Below are 23689 nucleotides of genomic sequence, written 5' to 3'. Positions count from 1 at the left end.
GCTCTTGGATATTGGGGCTAATTTAATCATAATAGTATCAATTCAGATAAATTGATTTAAGTTGAGGTTTTTTTTGGAAATTGGGATACATATCTTGAGAGATTAAGAGTGATTGCTTTAGCCCAGCGGCGAGGCAAGGTTTCCTTGGCTTTGTCATCTGGGTTCGAGCCCTAGCGTGCACGTCTATCACCCCCGCGGTGTTTTACATGTCTACTGGGCTTGCAGGGTATTCAGTGAATCCGAGGATTAGTTGTGGTGCACGTAAGCTGGCCCGGACACCCCGGGTTACCAAAAAAAAAAAGATTTGGTTGATCAGATCAAAATCAAGCGAATCTAAATGGATGAAATTCAAGAAATTTTTAATATTATTATTTATATAATATTATTTTAATTTTTTATGTAAAATAAAAAATAACAATATTATTTTAAAATAAACCCAAGTTAATTAGCTCGGAGTTATCCCAGGCATAGCCGAGTTAGGTGTGATAAGTATGGGATTTAATTACAAAGATACACGAGAGAGACTATACGAGTACGGTTTTGTAGGTGAAGAATCGGGAATGAATAAAGAGGATGTATAAGTACAATTTGGTGAGTGGGAGAGCAGGTTCAGGTCGGATGTTTCGTAAATGAATTTACATGGAGGACAGACAGACAGACAGACAGACAGACAGATAATTCAAGCTGAAAGGTTCCTTCCTCGAGACTTTTTTTCCAAGGCTTATATGGAATGGACCTCAAGCACCGAATCCAAATAGATATATATTCTTTTTCTTGACACCTATTATGACACCACGAGTGACATATTATAGCCTGTTTGTTTTTAATGTTTTTAAAATATTTTTTTATTTTAAATTAATAATATTTATTTTTTAAAATTATTTTAATGTATTAATATTAAAAATAAATCTTAAAAATTAAAAAATATTATTTTAATATATTTTAAAGCAAATTTGTACCATTTAAAACCAAAACCAGACAGGTGTGGCAACTGGCAACCATAAACTGAGAATAAGCGGGGCTTAAGTAGAAGTTAGATTCCAAGGTCGAAGACCCCAAGCCCAACTGCGTTACTGAACTGAACCCTGAGGGTGACCCAACCCAACAGGTTAAAACACCCTCAAACAGGAGGTAATGGTAGCAGTAATTTATTTATTTATTTCAGTCCGAGGCATTTTCTTAACATATTGCCTTATTTGTAATCATGCAAGGAACCAATCATCATTTCCCTAGCTATTAACTGGTTTGCCATCATGAACGGGTCCATTATGAACACAGATGATGTCAAATTCATTCTGCCATTAACAATAACCCCCTCCTGGAAGCAGCAAGTTTAATTTGCTGTCGAGGGTGATTCCCTTTTTGTTAATTTCACAGCAACTCTATCCAAAAGGAGGTGGAAAGAACTACCCTAGAATCGAAAAGCAGGACCAAAAGCACCTGATTCCACATTCTTTATTTCTGGTTAACATATGCAAAGCAATTACGGTCTGCAAGTACAAATACATGAGGGCTTTCTTGATAAGGTCCGGAAGGTGTTCTGTTGATCTTTCTTTCTCTCTCTCAAGGATAAGAAACTCAAGTCTCAAAAACAAAGAGGATGAGCATGGCCAAACGCCTGAAATATGCAGTATAATTTGACCTTAGCACTTCAACCCCCAAAATTATTGGAATGAAAAGAAGCCTTCTCTTTAAACCCCCACATAACAAACTATCCGTTGACATGAATCTCACGAGGACAAACCTTCAATGGAATAACCAAACTTCAAGCAGCTTTTGGCATTTTGTCTGGCATCATATTACTGGGAAGAATAAGCTCTGGAGGTGTTTCCCGAACAACTCCAAGCATTGAATCGTATTCTTCATCACGGCGAGCGAATTTCTTGTGGAGCACCTTCTCAAACTCAATTTCATCAAAGCCCTTGGCATTTTCTGCTGCGTGAACTTGTGCCAAATTGGCATAATTTAATGCTGATTGGGAGATGAAGGCCATCTCTTCTTCTGTGAGCTTCCTCAGGAACTTAGCTGGATTGCCTCCCCACACCTGACAGCAAAGAGATCACTTGACCAGTAATCAACATCTCATCTAAGCGATATAATGAAAAAAAGAGTACAATAAGAATCACATATAATGAGGTATTTTTGGCTCTAATCCACAGGCAACCCTTCCACTTGACTAAACAATATGTGTACAATGGCCACATCAACATAATATCACAATTAAAATAAAATACAGAAGTCCAAGCCGAAGTAGCTGCATGGAAGGTTCTTCAAAATATTTAAGTATTTTGAAACATTCAACTGAGAAGCATTTGCATATGTGACCCTTGACGCACAATTACTTCAGCAACAGAAATAGGGAGAAAACAAAACTGATTACTCACCAGAGTAACCAAAAGATTAGAAATTTATCTTACTAGAAAAAACACGCTTGCTGTTTCTATCTCCCACTAGATACCATTTATGCCAAGAAATTAGAAAACTTCATAATCAATAAAACCAAAATAATGATTGCCGTTGTCAACCCGAAGGTTTCAAAGTGACAATTTACCATACAAACAATAAAATTAAACATCAAATGACAAGGAACTCAAATTTTGTATTGCTTAGCCATACTTTATGTCAAACATAAATCCCATAGAAACAGGAATTGAAATTGGATAAGAGTTTGCAGGCTTTAGGGGAAAACAATCAAGAAAATCAATGAGAATTTCACACACCTCCCCAGAGGGAATCCTAGTATTCTGCCTCACAAGAGCTCCAGCAGCAACCATGGCATGTTTCTCAACACATACCCCATCTAGCAGGGTTGCACCCGTACCAACAAATGCTTCATCCTCAACAGTGCATCCATGTAAAACAGCACTATGACCTGTCCATTTGAAGTTTGTAATCATAAACCAAGATCCTTGATTGAGACGCCCTTAGCAGGACTATGATATTTACATTCAGAATGTGACCGAGCATGACTTACCAACAGAAACATTATCCCCAATGATGGTTGGTAAAACCTTTCCACTTAAGTTAGACTTTGCAACATGAACAAGAGAATTATCTTGTATATTGGTTCCAGACCCAACACTGATGCTGTTAACATCACCTGCACGGATGGAGCCACGGTTGGGCAAGAATCAGCAATATATGATACACAAAAGCAGACCACGCTCTTCCGTGAACACGAGGTTATTCATCTATATCTCAACACCTAAATATGCAATCATTTAAACTAGAGCATCTTGTTGAGTTAAGCCCCCATATCAAGCTTTAACTTTCACTAAATTCATGTGGTTAATACCCTACGGAACGAAGCTATCACTTCTAACTTGGAGTCATTATATCTAAAAATAACAACAATCAAATATCAATGAGAAGTGAAATAAGGTCGGAAAAGGGGGGGGGGGGGATTTCTATTGTGATGGATAAAAAATGCTAGGCAAAAAATAAGTTGCCCATCTTACCTCTCAAAACACAGCCGTACCAAATGGAAGAACCTCTTCCCACATGAACATTGCCAGTTATAGATGCACTAGGGGCTACAAACGCATCCTTTTCAACAACAGGAGCTTTATCAAATACATTCATGAGCGTCCGATGCCTAGATACTATTTAATCAAAGAATAGAGATTACAAACCATATACCCATTTCTGAATCTACTATATGTAAAAATAAATAAACAAATAAATCGCTCTAATATAGACTAAAAATATAAATGTAAAAAACTGAATCGTGCTCACGTTGTTCTTGGAAGTAGTAGTTTCCTTGAAGCCGGCAACCAAGGCGATCAAGTGCTTGACCGGTTTCACGGATCCAGAATCCTACGCTGTAGATTGCTCTCCCTAATGTCCCCATCTAATCTTCTGCCTGATCAGATTTTGATTTATTTTCTTCAATTGAAAGAAATATTATTATTATTATTAGTATTAAAATAGCATTGGAAGAAGAAGAAGAAGTGGAGAAAGAAATGAGAACAACTGTAGAGACCGAGAAATGCGAGGAGGCGGAGGAGCAGACACTGACTACCCTTCAAAACGCTGTGCAAAAGACTCCCTGCGTGTGCACTACACGAGTGCCATCTTGTCTACCAATCACTTTCCAGCAGTGTTTTTTTTTTTTAACTTTTCGTGATCTTGCCACGTGTTGCATTTTGCTGGGTAGTTAAGGCTTTTAGAATGCACACGACATCGTTTTTGTTTAATACGCCAATATTTTATTTTATATTTATTTTTATCCTATCTCTTACAATGTGAACACAACTTCTTATTTGTTTAATGTACTTTAGACTAAAGATTTTTGTTTTTTTAAAATAAAAAATAAAAAATAAAAATGAGAGAGACTAAGATCTAAGTCTTCCATTGCAAGCACAAATCTTTACTTGCAAAGCTAGTTAGAACATTGTGTTATCAATAAATTATTTTATTCGAACTCTAAACAATTAAATTGTTGTAATAAAGCTAGTTTTTGCAATGATAATAAGATTTGCTATTTAAAAATTGGATATTGTTACTAATTACTTCCAAATAAAACAAATATAGATTTTAAAAGTAAAAATTGAATAAAAACATATTAAAAAAATATTTAAAAATACGATAGCGATTGCTGCTTTATAAAATACTTTAGTAAAGTATTTAAATTTATAATTAAATTAAAATAATTTTTTAGCATACATATGAAGCATATAGTAAAATATTCAAAATTATAATTAAATCAAGATCATAATATGTATATTAACACATACAAAACAAAGTATTATATTTAAAACATAAAATACTAAACTAAAATCACCGTACTGTGTATTGGAATTTGAAGCCAAATAGAATTAATTCTCGTTATTTACCAGCTTTAATTACATGCAATAAAAATAATCTAACAATTATTTACCTTTAAAAACATCATTTTTCCATTAAAATTAAAACTATTCAGATAGAGAAATATAACTGTCCGTACAATTTGTTCATTGAATAGCTAAAAAAATAATTTTTATGGGTCTAAAGATTATCTTATAGTAAATCAAGACCCCAAATTTATGTGTGGCTTAAACTTGAGTTCAATTTGAATTCTTCAACTCTTCACTTCACTGTATAACTTATAAGAAAATCTTGTAATCTTTTAATATAAAATTAAAGATTTTTAGGTTTTTTTAAAAATATGATAATCAAGAATTTATTGGGATTAGTTTATTATTTATCTTTAATTTTTTTTAAAAAAGTTAATGTTTCATATTATATTCTTGTTGAGTATAATTTTCAACAAAATCTCAATCAAAGGTGAGTGAATGGATACCAATTTTATGGACCTTTTTTATGGAGATAAAGTGCCCATTTCTGGCTAGGGATTCTCAGGTAAAAGCTTAATAAAATGGCAGTCCTTGGCTTTTGAAATGCTTATTTTTTCTTATGCCCTTACCTTTTTGAGGCACTTGTACAACCATTGTCCAGGGATGATTGCTGCATGATTATCAAGCAGTTCTTCTGGATCATCTTTTATCAAACCAATACACACAACAGACATTGTGTACAGAAATTGGTGTTCTTTCATGTTATAATCAAGCAAAATAAAGCAATGTATTTGGAGGGGCTAATCCATCGGGGGCAGAAGATCTGAACTTCAAGTTGCATTAGCATCCATAACAGCGGCACCATAATATGGCACTTCAGTCTGTGGCTAAGGACTTTCAAAAACCAGCTTCACTGCACGTACTGACTATTGCCAGAGCTCTTCCTGTACATGCTAATGAATTTGGCCACAAATTCTGCAGAATAAGTGCATGATCAGGCTATGAACTATCCAAGTGCTTAGAGCATATATTTTCATTTGGATATTGAGTTGAAAATGGTGCTAAGCATCATTGCTTCGATGAATCGCATAATCTTCTTGCGTGAATAACTAGTAATGATTATTCTGTTAGATTGGTTTGTCCATTTTACCTTCCAGCTTGAGCAGAGCAGTTGTTCCTGTAGGGAGCCTCTTATCCTATAAACAATAGCTGCTTTTTGTTCAGTTTGTTGACAAGGCCGTACTACAAAGTTGGACTTTGTCTTGGTGCACCAAAGCAAGCCTGAGGACACCACTCCACTTGGCTGGAAACTAAAAGATAAAGGACAAGAAAAGGGGTAAAAGAGAGCTTACATAATAAGCATGCCAATAATAAAGCTCCCGTTTTGAATTAGCGTCCACTCCCTTCAAGAATAGCTCTACCAATTTCTGTCAGTTGGAAATGCAGCTCTATCGGAATCGTTTACTTGTTGTAAAAGAAAACTATTGGTAGTAATCATGAAATGAAAGCTGAGAGATATCAAATGTATCACCAGGAGAACGAGTTTGGGGTGAACAAAATCCATGAGAAGCTTTTGAAACTTTCCCCGTACAGAAAATAGCCTGTGAAATCCATAAATGAAAGACATGATCATTAGTGTTTTATCAGGAAAAACCGAGTATGGTAATATCTGATTGCTACCCAGTTAGATTTTCATCCAAAACAATTCTTCTACACACCTACAGTGATTCTCCTCACCATTTTCAAATAAGAAAGGAAAATAGAACAAAAGAAAAGAAGACGTACTTATTAGGTGAGGGATCAGTCAGGATTTCTGTTGCAAGTTCAACCAAAACCTCTTCCCATCCAAATGGAATTGGCTGATCATCAGAAAAAGGATAGCTGCAGAAGAAGATTGCCATAAAAAATTGTTTATTGGTAATTACTAATTATCACTGCCATCTTTTGATCCATATTTATTGGAAGTTGAGTATGTCCATTTGTTCAAATCCTTACTTGTGTGCTTTGCAGGCTTCAAGAGCCATGATTGCTTTTCTCACGTTCTGCTTCGATTTGGCAGCGATCTTAGAAGCAAAGTTCATCGGTAGATCAAACTCTTCTTTCCTTGCAATTTGGATGAGAACTTCCATGATCTGGGAAAGAAGTTGAATCAAGAAATGAGAGTTAAGATAGATTTTTCATTAAGGTCTAATTTGAGCAAGACTAATTCAGTAGGACCAAGGTCACATTTCAAGTATTGATCAAGGCCATGACTAAGGGGGCTTAAAAATCTTAGTTTTAAACTTTGCACTGTATTTATATAACATTATTTCGTCCAAGCAGTGAATACAGTGATTCTAATAGGAACATTCTTACCTCGTGGGTTACAGGAGCATCGACTTTTAAGACTTTGCAGCTATTTTTTACGGTTTCTGGGATGTCTGAATCATCTTCACAGCAGAGTATGAGCTTACAAGAATCTGTGTAACAGTCCATGATCCATTTTATCAAATGCTGTATGTTATCTGGTGCTTTGTCAACCTCATAAAGAATTAATACTGAAATAAAGAACACATAAGTGTTAGATTCAAGTAAATGAGTGGAACGGTTCATCAGGAAGGCAATCATGCTCATGTTTAAAGAGTTCACCTTTATAGTCTGGCTTAAAATTGGCCTCGCTAACTTCAGGGTTAATAGCATAAGTGTTGCTTATTTCCTTCACTAAACCCATTAATGCATATTTAGCATTTGGTTCCGAATTTACATTGATCTCTACATGGTGAGCACTGGATGCTATTGAAATTGCTACTTGTGCTGCTACCCTTTGTTCCTGTTTCACAAGAAAGTGTAAAACATTGGATCTCAAAGTTCTCCAAAAGTTGAAAAGAAGTTAAATATAACCGATGAATCTTCAATATTCCGCCAGCGTTTTTTTAAAAATTTAAATAATAATAAAGAGATATTGAGCTTTTAAAAAATCTCAGTTCTGCTGATATCTCAAAGACTTCAAGAAGATGAGATGACAAATCTGTAAGAATACTCGCATACCTGAACCTGGAAATATCTTAAATCATGTGTTTTCTGCAAGAAAAAAGTGAATTAAGTTATCTTAAGCATCCAAAAGTACTGCTAAAGAGAGAAAGATCATTAATGTTATTGCATCTGATAACCAAGGACATACATTCCAACATGCATCACCAAATATTTCGCCAATCAGAGCCAGTGCTAGCGCTTTTTTACCAGAACCGGGTGGTCCTTTCAACAAAATGTGAGGAATGCTGTCATGTGATACCTATGGTTATACATGGAGTGTGTTAATAAGGCCTGCTGGCAGGATAGACTAGGAACATTGAATGACATGAAATAGTTGATAAAGCAGTTTGCAGAAGCCTACGTATTTATCTAGAGTTGAGCAGATAAGAGTAAAAAATTGCCACTCAATCTTGAAATAGCTTACTAGTTGACTGAGAATTTGAGCTTCATGTTTGTGGCATGTAAATCCATTAAATGAATCAGGTTGATGCTTATCGGCCCAAAACTGTCTCAAGCTCTCAACCACAAACGCCTTCTCAATGAATGATGTTTCATCAAAACGTTTTTTTTCAGGTGATTTTGAGGTCTTGCACGGCCCCTTCCTCACACATGAAAACCAAGCTTCTGATTGCTTCTTCTTTCTATTTGCTGTGAACTTTTTCAAGCTTCCACTTGTTCTACCTCTTGCATCACTCATCTTGCTATCGTCACTGGTAAGCTTGCTACTACTCCGCCTACTTGCTGAAGAGGCGGAAGTCATAGTCATTCGTGAACCAGAAGTTGTCGAAGTTCTCCGTGAGTTATGATTGATATTAGCATTTGCTTTATTACGCTGAAGAAGAGCAGAATCCATGTGGGGAAACATTGTGGGCCTTGGGTACAAATTGGTTACATTGTTGTCCTTTACTATGGCATTCTTCTGCATCGCCAAGGTTGTCTGGTCGACAGAAAAGAAGATATCACCAGGTGGAATAGATTCCGTGCTTTCAAAATTCGGAGCATTAAGCATAGAACCTTTAGAAAGCTTGATGTTAGCAACCATCTCATTCAGTTCACCAACAGAAGGTGCTTTTGTATGAGAAACTTCCCTTTCCCTTTGTCCACGGATCATACTCCTTGACAAAGGCGATGGGCTTCTTCCCCCTTTTTGCTCTTTATGACCATGGTTGTTTTCCTGTTCCTTGCCCCAGGTCCTTTGTCTTGGTGCAGTTGTCATTCTACGACTAGCGTTTAGTCTCTCACTTAATCTACTGTCTTCGTCAAATTGCGAGTGAGTGCTCCTTTCTTCTCTAGTAGGTGTTCTTTGATTTTTCCTCCGGGGTTTATAAGGAGAAATTTGTCTTCCCTGTTCTGGTTTTGACAAGGGACTAACATTTCTCTTACTGAATTTGGGTGAAACAGCACCACGATCCTCTCTTTTTACCTTGTACGGAGAAGCTTGTCTTCTCTGGTCTGGTTTTGTCAAGGGACTAACATTTCTCTGGCTGGATTCAGGTGAAACAGCACCACCCTCATCACTCTGTTCCTTAAAAGGGGAAACTTGTCTTCCGGACTCAGTTCTCAACATGGGATTGGCATTTCTCTGATTTGGCATAGGTTCAGCGCCATCATCATCTCTTTGTGTCTTGTAGGGTGACTTGCTGCTGTGCCTCCTTCGAGGCGGACTGGAAACAGAGTCCTTTGTAGAATAATCATCATATCTTGAAGAATGTCTCCTGCTGTTCTTCAAAGGGCTGATGTTTCTTGGTAAATCCAACTGAATTGGACTCCCAGAACCAAAAGCTCCATTTTTGTTATTTCGATCACGCATTGGACTGTCTTGCCAATCAGTTTCTGTATCTGATGGCTCGTAACCACTTCGCCTTTGCTTCAGGACATTAACAAGTTGAGGATGAGGGGCTCTATATCGAGTCGAACCATTCTCCATTGAGCCCAGTATTCGAGTAAGAATTCAGGAGCTTTCAGATTGAAAAAAAAAGAGAGGAGAAAATGTCTCTCTTCCAAATAGCCTTGGGAAAGTATAGGAATCAAGAAAAGTGTGAGATTCCTAAGAACAAGAAGAATTTCGAAGCTGAGGTAAATAAAAAGGTATGGAATCTAAGAAGGAGACTGAAACTAAGGAATGCAGAAAGATGCTTCAGTTTAAAATACGATGATTGCAAAGCTGAAACATCGGTAACGACAATGCTTGGTGGCGTTCTATTTCAGGGTTTTTCCAGCAATTTACACCCTAGGATCTTTTGTTTTGCTTCCTGTAAAATCTAAGCTTGCCAACCAGCATGTTTTGCCCTTTTGTCCTCTTTTTCTTTTGTCATTTTAGTCTGTGGCTGGCTGCTGGACGAGAAGAATTATGGATCTCTGGAAGGAGCGTGGACTTGAGCTGCTGAGATAGCAGAATTTTCTTTGTCTAGAATAGGGAACAAAATTCAAATCCATTTCAATTCTGCAACCTCCACCCTTCGCTTATTTCACACTCTTTTAGGATTTCCTTAAGAATGCAACAACATTTTGCTAATTGAACTAGTTTGTACTTCGAAATACTTCAACTTAAAACACCATTCAAAACTAAAGAAAACATTAGGAAATGTTTCCAAACCTGGACGCTTTTGGATATAGGGTTGTGTCCCACAATGGAGAATCTGAATGATACTGATAATATGTCGAAACATATTCTCTATTTTCTGATGAATCTCCATCAGGTTAACTCTGTTTGGATTAATTGATGAAAGTGATGAAAGTTATCTTTGGTTTTATCTGCACAAACTTAACCCATTATTGTCACATCAATTTGGATCATACTCCTTATCCATAACTACCTGTCAGAATTCTGGCATTGGGAAACTGTACAATGCACTTCACTATCAGATGCAGTAACCAAATGGCTTTTTTTTTTTGTTGTCTCATCTTCACTCCTATCCCTAGAAACTAGGTAAAGCAAAGAGTGATTTTGTTTTATCCCTCGAGTTATCAGAGCACACACTGTGTTGTAGCTGGTGATAAATGGGAATCCAATGTTTCTGGTTTTTTATACAACATATTTATGATGTTTAAGCATGATTTGAATCATTAACGATTTTTTCTGGGCCATAGGATCCCACTCATCTACTTGCAGGAGAAAACAATTAAAGAGTAGCTTAAGTAACAGCTTGCTCGAATATGTTATGGTAATGACTCTGTTTGTTATCCAAACCAGCCTGTAAAAACCAAGTCCTATGAACTTCACACATAAAGTCAGCTTTAATCAAGAACTTTAATTAATGAAAGTATAATTACATTACAAGTACTAGCTTGAAGCAGATGTTAGAACTGGGGCTGCAAAATTTGTTACTTTTACAATGTCTGCAGGGAGGCTTCAGGTTTTAGAGATGACAACCAATCCATTAAGGATTTATTAACAAGCTCTGGAACTTCATCGTGCGGGCAGTGACCAGCCTTTAAGTTTACAAGAGTTGTATTTGGGTAGAACTCTTTGATTCGATTGGCCTTTGCAGGACCTACCCATGGGTCTAAGTCACCCCAGAGCAATAGCAGTGGGCATCTAAGTTCACTCAATGCACTGTTTAACGTGTACTTGCTTTGATTCAGCATGAATCGAGTCATCAATCTGAAGAAAGAAGAACGTTGATAGTAGTTGAGTAAATAGTCAAAGAGCAATTTTAAGTTAAAATTAAGCACTGGCTCCGGCATCTATAGGACTTGTCTTGCAAATGTAATTGCTAATAGTCTTGCTAATAGTCAGCAAGGAAATGTTTTTAAAATATAATTTCGAAACCAAAGGGGATGTTTTATTTAATAAAAGGACGTTAGACTCGTATATGCACCTATAATAAACTTCTCCAGCGTTTGGATCAGCTGCTGGCATGGTAATTGATTCCACAAGGTAGTCGTCTACATTAGAGGTATTTATATAAACCTGCCAAGCGACATAGAAGTTTCTGTTAGCTAAAGAAATCATAAAATTAGCAAGAATAGCATGCACGTTAGAGAATATGATGATTTGAGAAGTCAAAAGTGACATACTACGTTAGTATGGACATGTTTGCAGACTCAAATTTTTCAAAAACCATCCATGTGTATCGTATAACTGACAGGGATGGATAAAGATCTAATAGGCGCGGTTGGCGCCTTGGTTGACATCCCTAGAAGGAGCAACCACTTCAAAATTCATAAAAACCAGATCCACCATACTTGTTAAAAGGAAACACAAAAGAGAAAATAAAACTCTATCTCAGTTCAAGTTGAAGGCAGGAGACAATCTTAGCAGTGCTATAACAAAGTTTACAAACCTCGGGATTTTGGCCTCGATGAAACAGCAGGTAATCCTACTAGTTGGTGTTCTACATGGTAATCAAAATTCACAAGGATGCAAATTCATCCATTCCATGATTTAAAATAAGCACATTTCAAAATCAATTTCAGGCAGCAAGGCAGTGATCATGGATATACAACAGTGTTCCTGCTCGGTGATACAAACAATTTAACACTCATAATTTTTCTCATATGCCTTTAAATGAGAAGTCCTAGTTAACAAATCAAGGAGCAAGAAACTTACACTCTTTAGAACAGATTCAATGCGAGCTGGCTGCTTTGCTTGCCAAAACAAAAATCCAAGAACTACACGCTGGAAAACTTCCTTCAGGGGCTTCAATACAAATTTCTGCAAGATTGATTCATCAGACTCATCCATTTTTTCATTTGGATTCCCAAACTGACCAGCAGAATTTAGGAGTGCAAGCCCAACAACTTGATCAGGAAAGCCCACTGCTGCAACCAAAGCAGTAAAGCCTCCAAGGCTGAAAATTCAACACGGGTTATATAAAGCCAAAAACATAAAGAAAATAAACATTTTTCTTCCGCAATACATGTTTTAATCACATACACTCAAATAGACAATATAATAAAAAACAGTGCATTTTATTTGCTATACCTGTTTCCTACTATAACAGCTGGCTCTTTCACTATCTCCTTCAAGAAATCCACTACTTGATCCCTCCACACCATGGCATCATACTCAATAAGTGCTTTCTCACTCCATCCAAACCCCAGCAAGTCTACTGCATAAACCTTATACTTTTTGGCCAATTCAGGTATGTTGTATCTGAGGACATTGCAAAGATGATAACTTTGTCAGGTAGAACAAGACTTTCACTATAACCAAGGAATAAATATGTAAACAAACATCCATTGCATCTCAGCCCGGACAAAATTCACAACCATTTGATACAATAGCAGCATTATTCTTCTAATTTTCAATTAGCAACAACTATAATGCAAAAAAGATAGGATTCAGAAAAAGAAGAAGAGATCACATGCTTTAAAACAAAATCCATTGTCTGATTGAGTTTTGTTTCCACCAAATGATCGATCATGATAAACATAAATTAAATAACAGCATTAGCATCTCTTGACTAGATACACAAAACTTTGTTTGTTTCCTTAACTAAATGTTCTCCAAAAGAGCATCGGGGAAAGATGGGTCTCATTCCTTAAAACAGATGATAGAATCTAAGAATAAAATACCTCCAATGATATGCAGAAGCACCAAAACCATGAATGAGAACAATAGGAAGCCCTTCTCCTTGTACCACATAATGTATTTTGTGACCCCGCCATGTCCAAAAATTATATCCCTCAGGCTTGAATGGCAATCTCTCCATCCCTATCCCCAAAGAAAAGAAGACAAAAAAAAAAAACTTTATACTTAAGCAAGCACAGCTGGATGGTAAAAAAATAAAACTGACCTTGAGTAGGCTCTGTGGCTAAAGAAGAGCCCGTGACTGAAACCCCAGAAGCCAGAATTCCTCTGAAAGCAAAACTTCTCCTGTTCATTTCACATCTGCTTCCTTCAAGCCAAAAGAAAGAGAGAAAGAGGAATTCAATAAAAACCCAGAAACGAAATGAACATTTTAAAACAAAATAAACTTACTGTACTGATTTTGTCTTGCTGATGGTACAAGAAACCTTGTAGCAGAGGAATTGAATAGCCTTGACCTTAATGAAGGTGACAAAGAACATGATGAAGAAGACATTGAAACAAACTAATTCTTTAAAAACTCTGGATTTTAAGAAGCAAATCACATTTTGGAAAGACCAAAAGCAGCATTTAAATATCTGGGGTTGTGTTTCATCATTTATGTGGCTACCGTCTTTTGTCCTTGTGGCTGTCTTCAAGCCATAACCCTCTCGAGACTTTAGATTTTGTTTTCTAGTTAACTATTTCTCCTTTCCGCGAAAATTCGGTCTTGCTAGATTTTTTCCAAAAGTAAAAGGAGGAAAATATTTCTTTGTTTAATTCAAAAGAAAAAGAAAAAGAAAAAGAAAAAGAAAAAGAAATGAACAATATTCTTATCAATACTACTTTTTAAAAAAGAAATCTTAACAACTTCTTTGTTCAAAAATCATTTTAAATAATTTAATTATTTTTAACTAGACCTGAGACATGATTTATAGGTCATTTGGTATTGATTTCTAAATGGTATTTTTTAAAAAAATTTATTTTTTTAATTAAAATTTAATTTTAAAATTATTTTGATATGTTGATATTAATTTTTTTAAAAATAAAATAGAATAATTATTTCAATTTACTTTAAAATATAAAATAAATGGGAAAAATAAATAAAAGAGATTACATATTGGAAAAATAATTGAATTTACAAAATTAAAGATTTATATGTACACAATAAAAACATTGGCGGTTACATCTCCTTCTCCCTGAAGGAATCTCCTCTCTATATAAGTCCCTGACTTGCCCCCGAAACCAAATCTCCCTTCCCTCTCCGCCAAACACAAAAACCCTATTTCTCCCTGTTACACAAAACTAATTTGCGATTCTTTAATCCTTCGATCAATGGCTTCTGCTGCAGTCTGTGGTACCAAAAGATCATACTTCTTCGAAGACGAAATCTCCTCCATCTCGCTTCTAAAACGTATCCGCTGCACCTCTCCGCCTGGCATCCGGCCACCACAACCACCTCCAAAAGAAAACCAAGTTCCCAAAAATCCTGTTCCTGCTAGTGGTGAACAATGGGTGGACCTGCTAGTGAAAGAGATGACGAGCGCAACAAGCGTGGACGACGCAAAATCACGCGCAGGGAGAGTTCTTGAGATGCTGCAGAAAGTAATTAGCGATCAGGTGACCGAAGAGGCGGCGAGGGGTTTTGAAACAGAGAATCATGCATTGAAGGAAAGGGTTGAAGCTTTGTGCCAGGAGAATGGAGTGCTGAAGCGCGCTGTGGTGATCCAGCATGAGATGCTGAAGGAAGGGGAAGAGAAGGAGAAAGAATTGAAGCAGTTCAAGGAGATGGTCGAACATTATCAGGAGAAGGTTCGGATGCTTGAAGTTAATAATTATGCTTTGTCAGTGCATTTGAATCAGGCTTTGCAGGGAAATTCTCTTGGTGGACGTTGTAATCCTGATGTGTCCTAAAAATATATTTATTTTTATTATTTACATTTGATAATTTGTGAGGCTTTGTTTAATGTACTTACCTGGTATTTGGAATTGCTGTATTTAATAGATCTTTGATACGACAGCGATGCTAAAGTCCAATGTTAAATATTCTAATTGTAAAAGAAACTAACTATGATAGTCTAAGATAATGTCTTATGTAAAGGATCACTTTATATTAAGCATCCCATTAATTTGAAAATGTTGTTAGAAAAAATTGTTGTAATGATTAAATAAGTTGCAATCTTGTCCCCCCTCATACAAAAAGTTTTAATCTTTTATTACAAATATTGTTGAGTAAATGGTTTTAATGAATCATTATTAAGGGTTAACAAACACCTAAATTCAAACATCTAAATTCGGACAAGCATTAGCTTCTATGCGTTAAGTAAATAGTTTAATTATTTTTTGATTTTACTATAAATAAAAATATCATCAAAATACACCATAAAATTTTTTCAATGAAAGACCTAGACATTTATGTCATCGCTCTTATAAAAATATTTAGTGTATTGGAATGATCAAAAAACATAAGTTACCATTCCACTTATATAATTTATTTTTAGTCTTAAATATAATTTTTCATTCATCTCCAAAACAGATTCTAATATAATAATACCCACTCTTTAAATCAGTATTAGAGAAAATTTAGGCTCTTACCATCATATCCAACATGTCATCTAACCTAAAAATAAGGAAACATTACTTGATAGTAACCCTATTAGTAGCTTTAGATGTCGTTTGGCACTGTGGCTGCCGCTGCGGCTACGGTTAATAAAAAAAGCAGGACCGAGATGTTTGGTTATTTTCAACCACACTTTTTATTTAACATGGCCCCATCAAAAATTGAGGTTGGACCTCAGTTTTGGAAAAGCAAGTAACACCTGCTTTTCACTCCATGCCATACACTTTTGACGGACACTTTTTTTCTTGTAAAAAAACTTTCCTTGCCAAAAAACTTTCCTTGCCCGAGCTTAAGCTCTATTCCCTTCCCCTCTGTTACTGATCTGGACGAGATTGATGAAGATTGACGCTAGAGACAATGTTCCATCTTGTTCCCCTCTGTCCCTTCTCCTGTCAAACGAAAGATTTTAACACAACATTTTCCCAACCCAAGCTTGTCTCCTTTGTTCCCTTCCCCCTTGTTCCCTTGATTTGGACGAAGATTGATGCTAGAGACAATGTTCGTCATTGTTCCCTGCTGTCCCTTTTGTTGTGAAGCGAAGATCAGATCACCTTCACCGAAATCATTTGTGTCGAGTAGTCTCCATTGTTTCGGTTTGTAGGAAGCACAACAGTGCTGGAAACTTGTTTATGAAATCTTGATTTTTTAAGGGAAATTGTCTGTTAAAGAAATTATGTAGTTGCCATTTTGGGTTTTGAGTACTGATTTCGAGATTTTGTATCCGATTTATGGATCAATTTTGTTTTTTATTTATCTCATATGGGGCTCTTTTTGTTGTTAATTTGCCATTCAAACTTGTTGTGTTTTCCTTACACTTTGTTGATCAGTTTTCTTGGTAGTGTTGGCGGATTTCAAGATTTCGGTAAACTGTCTTCTTGTGTGTAGTTTTATCTGTTGGTGATCTTGATTTCTTGAGAGAATTGTGCTTTAGGTTTCAGAGAAGCAAGATGATGAGGTTTTTTTTTAGTATGATCGCAATCCCAATTTCATTTTAGATGATTTTTTATCTGATATTGTACCTCGCTCAACTAATCAAGGATCACAGCGGCCTTCATGTATGGATTTTGTACGAGATGGAATTGCAAATAGTTTGATGGGATAATAAAAAATATTTTATATGAAGTATTATTTATTTCATGATGTAATAGGAGTAATTAATTCTACAATATTTAAATTTAAAACCAATAATATTAATATATATTTTTTTAAATTATTTTATAACCTCAATTTCAAAAGCATTCTTAACCAAACACATTAAACTACTTTTTCTTCAACCTCAATTTCAACCACAATTTTAACTAAACACTTATTTTTTCAAACCAACCTCAACTAAAAGTACTTTTTATAAAACAACTTTTTTCAAACCACAATTACAACATCTACCGCAATACCAAACACACTCTTAGTATCCACACACATCCTGTAAAAACTATCTTTCTTGGGTGTTGAAAGGACATATACTGCACAAGACTTAAGCTATCTCTTATGAAACCCTTTTGTAAAAGCTCATTTGCTTGCCTTTGCAATTCAACAATTCACTGGGATTCATCCTATAGCAAGGCAAATTCAACAATTTAGCACTAGGGATAATTTATGGCATGTTGAATGTCACGCATAAGAGATAAGACATTATGGAGTTGAGAGAAAAACATATATTGAAACTGTTTCAACACTGCATTTACCTCTTTAGTGGCTCATTTAAAGAGTTTTCTACAATCTTCTTGGCAACTACAGCAAATACAATTGACTCCTCATGAACCTCATTCTCAAACTTCTTAAAACTTATTATGTCAAGTCCATTTTCTTTCACCTTTTTCTTCTTTTGTCCCCCGTTATTGGGCCTTAGTAGAAATCCAATAAGTTTGATCATTTTACTTTGAAAAGTGAATGAACAAGAATTAGATTGATCAAATATGATAACATTTAAATTATATAACCAAGACCTACCTAAAATGACATGTCCTATATCTATGAGAATCACATCACATTAAATTTTATTATGGCCGTTTACAAACTTTATAGGAAAAAGACATTTCTTCTTAATTGCTATCGAGGTGTTGTTAGCACATGATATACTATATGGTTTAAGGCGAGGAACAAATTTTAAACCTAAACGGTTTACACTACCGAAAGATATTGCATTAATGTAACTTCCATTATCTATGATGATCTTGTAACCTTTATCTTCATATTTAATGTAGCTTTAATTAATATTTAGTCTTAATAGAGCATTGATTAAAAATATTTAGAAACAATGTTTTGATGCAATAAAAATCTCATAATTATAATAACTTTATAATATTTTTTGCAAAATATTTTGTTTCAAGGACTTTATTTTTATTCTAGATTTATTAATAAAATATTTGATAAATATTAAAGATAAATAAATTTTTATTAATAAATCAAATATATTTATATGTAGAAAGTCAATACCATAAATAACTAATTGATTTAGCATATACAACAAAACAAACCTCATACAATATTTCTCATACAATATTTCACTTAAAAGCTCAAATTAAACACTCTCTCTGTATTAAACTACACACTTGGTTTGGTACTCACTGAACTCTCATTGTACAAAAAGAAGAAGAAAAAAGAGGTAACATGCATATATGCATTGTCATTGCCCATCAATAATTTATATCACATTACACTATAAAATAAAGAAAAATGTTGTTTCCTGTTAATTTTACGGGAGGTTGGGACTCGGGCTCAATGTAAATTGTACAAAAAATGTTGTAACTGTTTTTTTAAAATATATTAAAATAATATTTTTTATTTTTTAAAAATTATTTTTGATATCAACACATTAAAATAATTAGAAAATATCTAAAAATATTAATTTAAATAAAAAAATAAAAAAATTCAAATGTTTTCAAAAACATTTTTAAAATTCAAACAATCGTGAATACATTTTTTTTTTTTTGCTTTAATTGAGTTGCACGCTGCCTAGTTGTTCCACTCTATGAGCCTTCCCTTTCTTCTTGATTCATCGGCTTGGTGTATAATACCTTTCAATTTCATTAGTAATATCATATTGATTTAAGCAGAATGCAATTATTTGAAACAAATGTAAATGGTTTCCAAATCCCCTCTCCTTAAAGCTGATTCAATTGTCTCAGATACTCCCAGGTTGCTAACATGGATCATGAATGATCTAGGTGTTGTAAGAAGAGCTCAGTATGAGCCAAGGTTTTGTGGAAAAAAAGTAGAATTTGTATTAACACAGTAGCCTCATTGTGTTGTTGCATTATAGCTGCAGTGTGTGCTATGTTCTGTTTAATTTATTTTGGCGTCATTACTTCTCAGACAACCATCGCAGTCACTCGATGCAATGAAAACAAAGTTAAAGCTCCGGGAGGATGCTTACCTTTATGAACATGACTAAGAATGTAGTGCTTGAACTGGTTACGAAGCATGATTTTCTCAGTTTGGAAAGAGAAAAAAGGAAGTGCGTCTCTGTGGGACAGTTTGCACAAGGCCCGATGATGGAAATCTCAGCATGTTGATATATAAGAGTTAGTAGATTCTCCGCTGCCTTGCTGAAGAAACGCAGCTCTTCTGTGCAAGTTGTTGAGACCAAAAAGATAAATGGATCAGAAACTCAGGACATCGAATAAACAAAAGAAAGAAAAGAAAACTCAAATGATAGAAGCCATGATGTTATTTTTACTCGAAATGCTATTCTCTGTAATTCTAAATTTGCCAGAAGTGGATCAGTGAGGGCTCTGTTCGTGCCTTGTTCCTTTGAATAGTATACACTTCTCGGTCAGAACTAATTCCTGTTCTAACTAGTGTGTAGCGTCTGTATGAGCAGGAAATTGATGAAAAATGTGTCCACACTCCCAGAAAAAAACCAGCCTTCTTGTCCCCTCCATTTCCTACACGACAGATAAACCTTGTTCCATTTCAATTAATGGAGTTGCAGATCGAGGATCAGAGGAGAATGGGAAGAAAGGTAATATCCCAGATATTGTATTCATCACTACTTCAAAATAATTTTTTGCAGAAGTGTTTTCCTGTAGCTAAGCAGATTCGAATTCTTAAAATTGCAAGTTATTTCCTTCAGACAGTCTCTTGTGTTCCTTAATTTCCATGGATGCTGTTGAATCGAAAGATTATTAATAAATAAAATCACAAAGGAGCGTGTCTGCGTCAATAGCCAACGAACATCAATTTTATGAATTTCCATCAAGGTTCAGAATCCAGAATACGTTTTTCTATGATTAAAAGAGATGATTAGTGCATGTATTCTGATTTCTAACGTGTTAATTTGTTTGATGTTCATTCTCATCAGACAAGACTTTGGTTTCTTGGCGTTGAAAATAAGAAGGAAAAGAAATAAAGTACAAAAAAGAAGAAGTGATATTGCTATCATAAGCGCACATTTTCTAAAATATGTCCAAATAAGAACACATCCTCAGAAAATGAAATTGACTTACCATTCTGTAAATTACCATTTCAATGATGAAAATGGGATAACTACCTGTTAATATAGGACCCCCAGGGTATATGTTAGTTACTGCAATACACTACTTCATACATACTCTTATACATGTATAAAATAATATTTATACGTGCATATTTTACTTTTATAATATAAAAACCAAAACAATTTAATTTCATTCGATGCTAACTAATGAACATTAAAATAAAAATGACTTACAGACTTTCTTATTACTAATATTTATTTTCACTTATATATTAACAACTTGCATTCATTTATAATACCTATTTTAATATTTTATATAAAAAAACTTGTTTTCAATCTTTTTTTTTACCATAGTTTTTAACACGATTTATTCTAATGATTGAGTTACGAGTCGGATGGGTCAACCACAAAAAAAAAACCAATACAACACCTATAGAAAACACCTAACTAGTTACAATGCAACACTTATATAAATCAAATTTAAATTTTAAACTAACAACATAAATTTAATTCAATATCCAAAACACAAACCAAATATAAATTCTAAAATATTTAAAACAAAACATCCAAAAACATAAATTCTAAATCAACAATACATTCACTTTTGTTGAATGAGCACATTAAGATCTTCGGTGTCTATAGAAAAACTTAAAATGTCGATGGAATTAAGCCAACCTCGTCAACATCTAATAAAATATCAGCATGCTCCTTTGAAACTTCATCGTCACAATCATATTCAATCTCATTAATATTTATGACATTTATATTTAAAACACAATTAACAAATAAATATTATGTGTTAAGCAATACTTTGTTTTAAATAATATTTATCACTAAATGATCAATAATTAATTACCATCATCTAAATTATCTTGTATGATCATTATTGATAGAGCTTGGTGAAAACTCTTTGCTTCTTCAGTTGTCAAAATTGACGGTTCATCTTTTATACCTAATTTTTAATGTCACCAATTGTCTTAAAATTAATTGGATCATAATTTTATCCTTTCCAATAATTCCTGTATATTAAAAGTGAAGGTAAACACAATATAAGTATTAATAATGCTACTAAATAAGATAAAATAATATTTAAAGAATTAGAGAAAAGAAAAATACTTTTGTTTCAATCTTAGATTGCAGTGGACATAAACAAGGTCATTAAACCTTTGGTGCTCCAATCTATTTCTCTTCTTGGAGTGAATAAGTTAAAAAATACTCTAATTTCTCTTGCATCCCGAAGAACAACAAGTTTGACTTAACACTCGTATAGCCAAATATTATAAATTTGGAGCACTGGTTCCATATGTCATCCATCATTCATCTATACAAAAAAATAATAAGTAAGACTATGTCAAATAATATTTTTAAATATAAAAATTATATACCTGGAGGCATAAGGGTGCGATTATTTATTACGGACGCTTGACCAAAGTCATGTTCAGCATTCCTAAACAACTTCATCTCACTTGTAATCTTACTTTGCAATAGTAGATTTCCATGTGCATACTTCTCAAGAACATCTAGAAGTCTAGAAATGGTGCTCATATGTTTATCCATTATATATGCATCATATTGAAATCGAGGATTTAACCAAAATGTCGTTGCATAAAGATTTCTATATAGTTGTCCATCCTACCGATTATTAATAATGTCTATGAAAGGTTTCTCTTAAGCCTTTCTCTTTTAAAATCTCATCAACATTTATTTTTTTGCATAATGAATAGCATCATACAAATATTTCATTGAAGGTTTATCGTCACCATAAACCATTCGTAGAACTCGAACTAAAGGTTCACTTATTCGCACAATTATTGCACATTCTTTCCAAAATAGAGAGTTTAGCACACTCTCAACAAACTTTTTTCCTTTGCTATCTTTAGCATAAGCAGATGAGACCCATTCTCTAGATGTCACCATAGCTCTCAACTCATCTTTATGAGCTAAAATGTTTTACAATGCAATAAAATTGGTAGCAAAACGAGTATGAGCTGGATGGAGTATTTCTTTTCCTCCAATGAACTTCCTCATCAAATACAATAGATAACAATGATTATAAATATACTTTGTGATACTAGAAGCATGCTCAACAATAAAACAAATTGACTGCAATTTACCAATGTCCTGGAGTATGAGGTTGATGCAATGAGCAGAACAAGGAGACCAAAATATTGAAGGAAATTCTTCCATCAATAACTTGCCAGCATCAACATAATTTTCAACATTATCAGTCACCATATGCACAATGTTTTCTACCCCAACATACAAAACAACCTCTCTAAATAACTGATGCAACCATGTAACAGTCTTTGAGACATCTGACACATCTATAATTTTTAAAAAAACTGTTGTTTTAGGATAATATACTAAGAAATTAATTAAAGTCCTCCTCTTCTGATCTGTCCATCCATCAGCCATTAATGTGCAACAAGTTTTTTTTTTCCAAATCTCTCGATAACTCTCAACATAGATCTTCACTTCATCGAATCGCTTTTGCCAAGTAATAACCACGAATAACATGCAAGTTTGGTCCTTTATAACCAGGACCCATGGCTATTACAACATCTATGGCATGCTGATAATACACAGAGTTAACAGCATTAAATGACACACATGCATCAATCATCCACTTCGTTAAAGCAAGATCATATCGTTCAACTGCTTTCTTCCTTTGCCAACAATTCTGAAGAGACTTTTAAGCACCAAGAGTTGTTCTTGACATGAAATATGCCCCTAATGTTGCAGATTTCTTTTGTTTTCCATAACTTGTAGTCAATTGTTTTACAGTGCTGGTGCTTTGAATCTTTTTCTTGTTTGCAACCTTTAGTGGTAACATATGTTGTTTTAGTATTGACACCCTCATCATCATCACCATTATAATCATCTTCTAATTGCTTAATCATCATCTCTTCATGCTCCCTCTGTTGTGGATTAAATGGATTGAAATCTGCTTGCATTTCTCTACCTTTTTTTTTTGTTTCAACATTTCCTTTAAGATTCAAAAGCATTTGATGTCGAACATCAGGAGGACATTTGCAACATTGTTCAACTTCTCCTTTAGCTTCAGCTAAATGTTGCTTAAATCGATTAATGCCACCACTTGCAAATACTTTAGCACAATATAAACATACTAATTTAGGTTTTTTACATCCAACACTAAGCTCAGGAGCTTCTCTACAATGACCCCATGCCAAATCTGTTCTTCCTCTACTACCACTTGACATGGAAATTAAAGGTTGAGATGATTAGGCCGTTGAAGGATCACTACTTGGAGTACTACCATCATGTGAAGACATTTTAAGAACCTACAATAAACGAGAAAAAAAAGCTCACGATAT

The 23689-nt window shown here is 34.5% G+C and overlaps 4 protein-coding genes across 5 annotated transcripts; 1 reads left to right on the top strand and 3 right to left on the bottom strand.

Annotated features, from left to right (window-relative positions):
- Positions 1 to 1427: 1427 nt before the first annotated feature.
- On the bottom strand, positions 1428 to 4093 carry LOC133695187 (gamma carbonic anhydrase 1, mitochondrial-like). 2 transcript variants are annotated; one of them, XM_062117052.1, is made up of 6 exons: positions 3983 to 4093; positions 3736 to 3885; positions 3459 to 3602; positions 2975 to 3100; positions 2721 to 2872; positions 1428 to 2044 (listed from the first exon to the last, which is right to left on the bottom strand). In XM_062117052.1, the coding sequence occupies exons 2-6, from the start codon at positions 3848 to 3850 to the stop codon at positions 1766 to 1768; spliced, it is 816 nt and encodes a 271-aa protein (XP_061973036.1). In that variant the 5' UTR covers positions 3851 to 3885; positions 3983 to 4093; the 3' UTR covers positions 1428 to 1765. The 2 variants fall into 2 exon arrangements, with proteins under 2 accessions (XP_061973036.1, XP_061973037.1); XM_062117053.1 differs by having other exon boundaries at positions 3736 to 3862; positions 3983 to 4081.
- Positions 4094 to 5390: 1297 nt separating this feature from the next.
- LOC133694816 (uncharacterized) lies at positions 5391 to 9726 on the bottom strand (the record flags this gene model as incomplete). Its single annotated transcript, XM_062116520.1, has 11 exons — positions 5391 to 5750; positions 5926 to 5971; positions 6128 to 6202; positions 6307 to 6376; positions 6561 to 6656; positions 6771 to 6907; positions 7131 to 7312; positions 7404 to 7584; positions 7936 to 8046; positions 8212 to 9297; positions 9391 to 9726. Coding segments are annotated over 11 exons (2385 nt in total), but the record flags the coding sequence as incomplete, so codon positions are not given.
- A 1292-nt stretch (positions 9727 to 11018) lies between these two features.
- Positions 11019 to 13953, bottom strand: LOC133693647 (pheophytinase, chloroplastic). Its single transcript, XM_062114901.1, has 7 exons — positions 13714 to 13953; positions 13529 to 13630; positions 13308 to 13446; positions 12715 to 12885; positions 12340 to 12580; positions 11609 to 11700; positions 11019 to 11391 (listed from the first exon to the last, which is right to left on the bottom strand). The coding sequence occupies exons 1-7, from the start codon at positions 13814 to 13816 to the stop codon at positions 11118 to 11120; spliced, it is 1122 nt and encodes a 373-aa protein (XP_061970885.1). The 5' UTR covers positions 13817 to 13953; the 3' UTR covers positions 11019 to 11117.
- A 681-nt stretch (positions 13954 to 14634) lies between these two features.
- Positions 14635 to 15213, top strand: LOC133694815 (uncharacterized). The gene has a single exon (XM_062116519.1). It carries the CDS (start codon positions 14635 to 14637, stop codon positions 15211 to 15213), a length of 579 nt encoding a protein of 192 aa, XP_061972503.1.
- The last annotated feature ends 8476 nt before the right edge of the window (positions 15214 to 23689 follow it).

This window comes from Populus nigra, chromosome 5 (genome assembly GCF_951802175.1).
Source record: "Populus nigra chromosome 5, ddPopNigr1.1, whole genome shotgun sequence".
In the NCBI taxonomy this organism is placed as follows: domain Eukaryota; kingdom Viridiplantae; phylum Streptophyta; class Magnoliopsida; order Malpighiales; family Salicaceae; genus Populus; species Populus nigra.
Note: the sequence above shows the minus strand (reverse complement) of the source record. Positions and strands in the feature narration are given on the sequence as shown.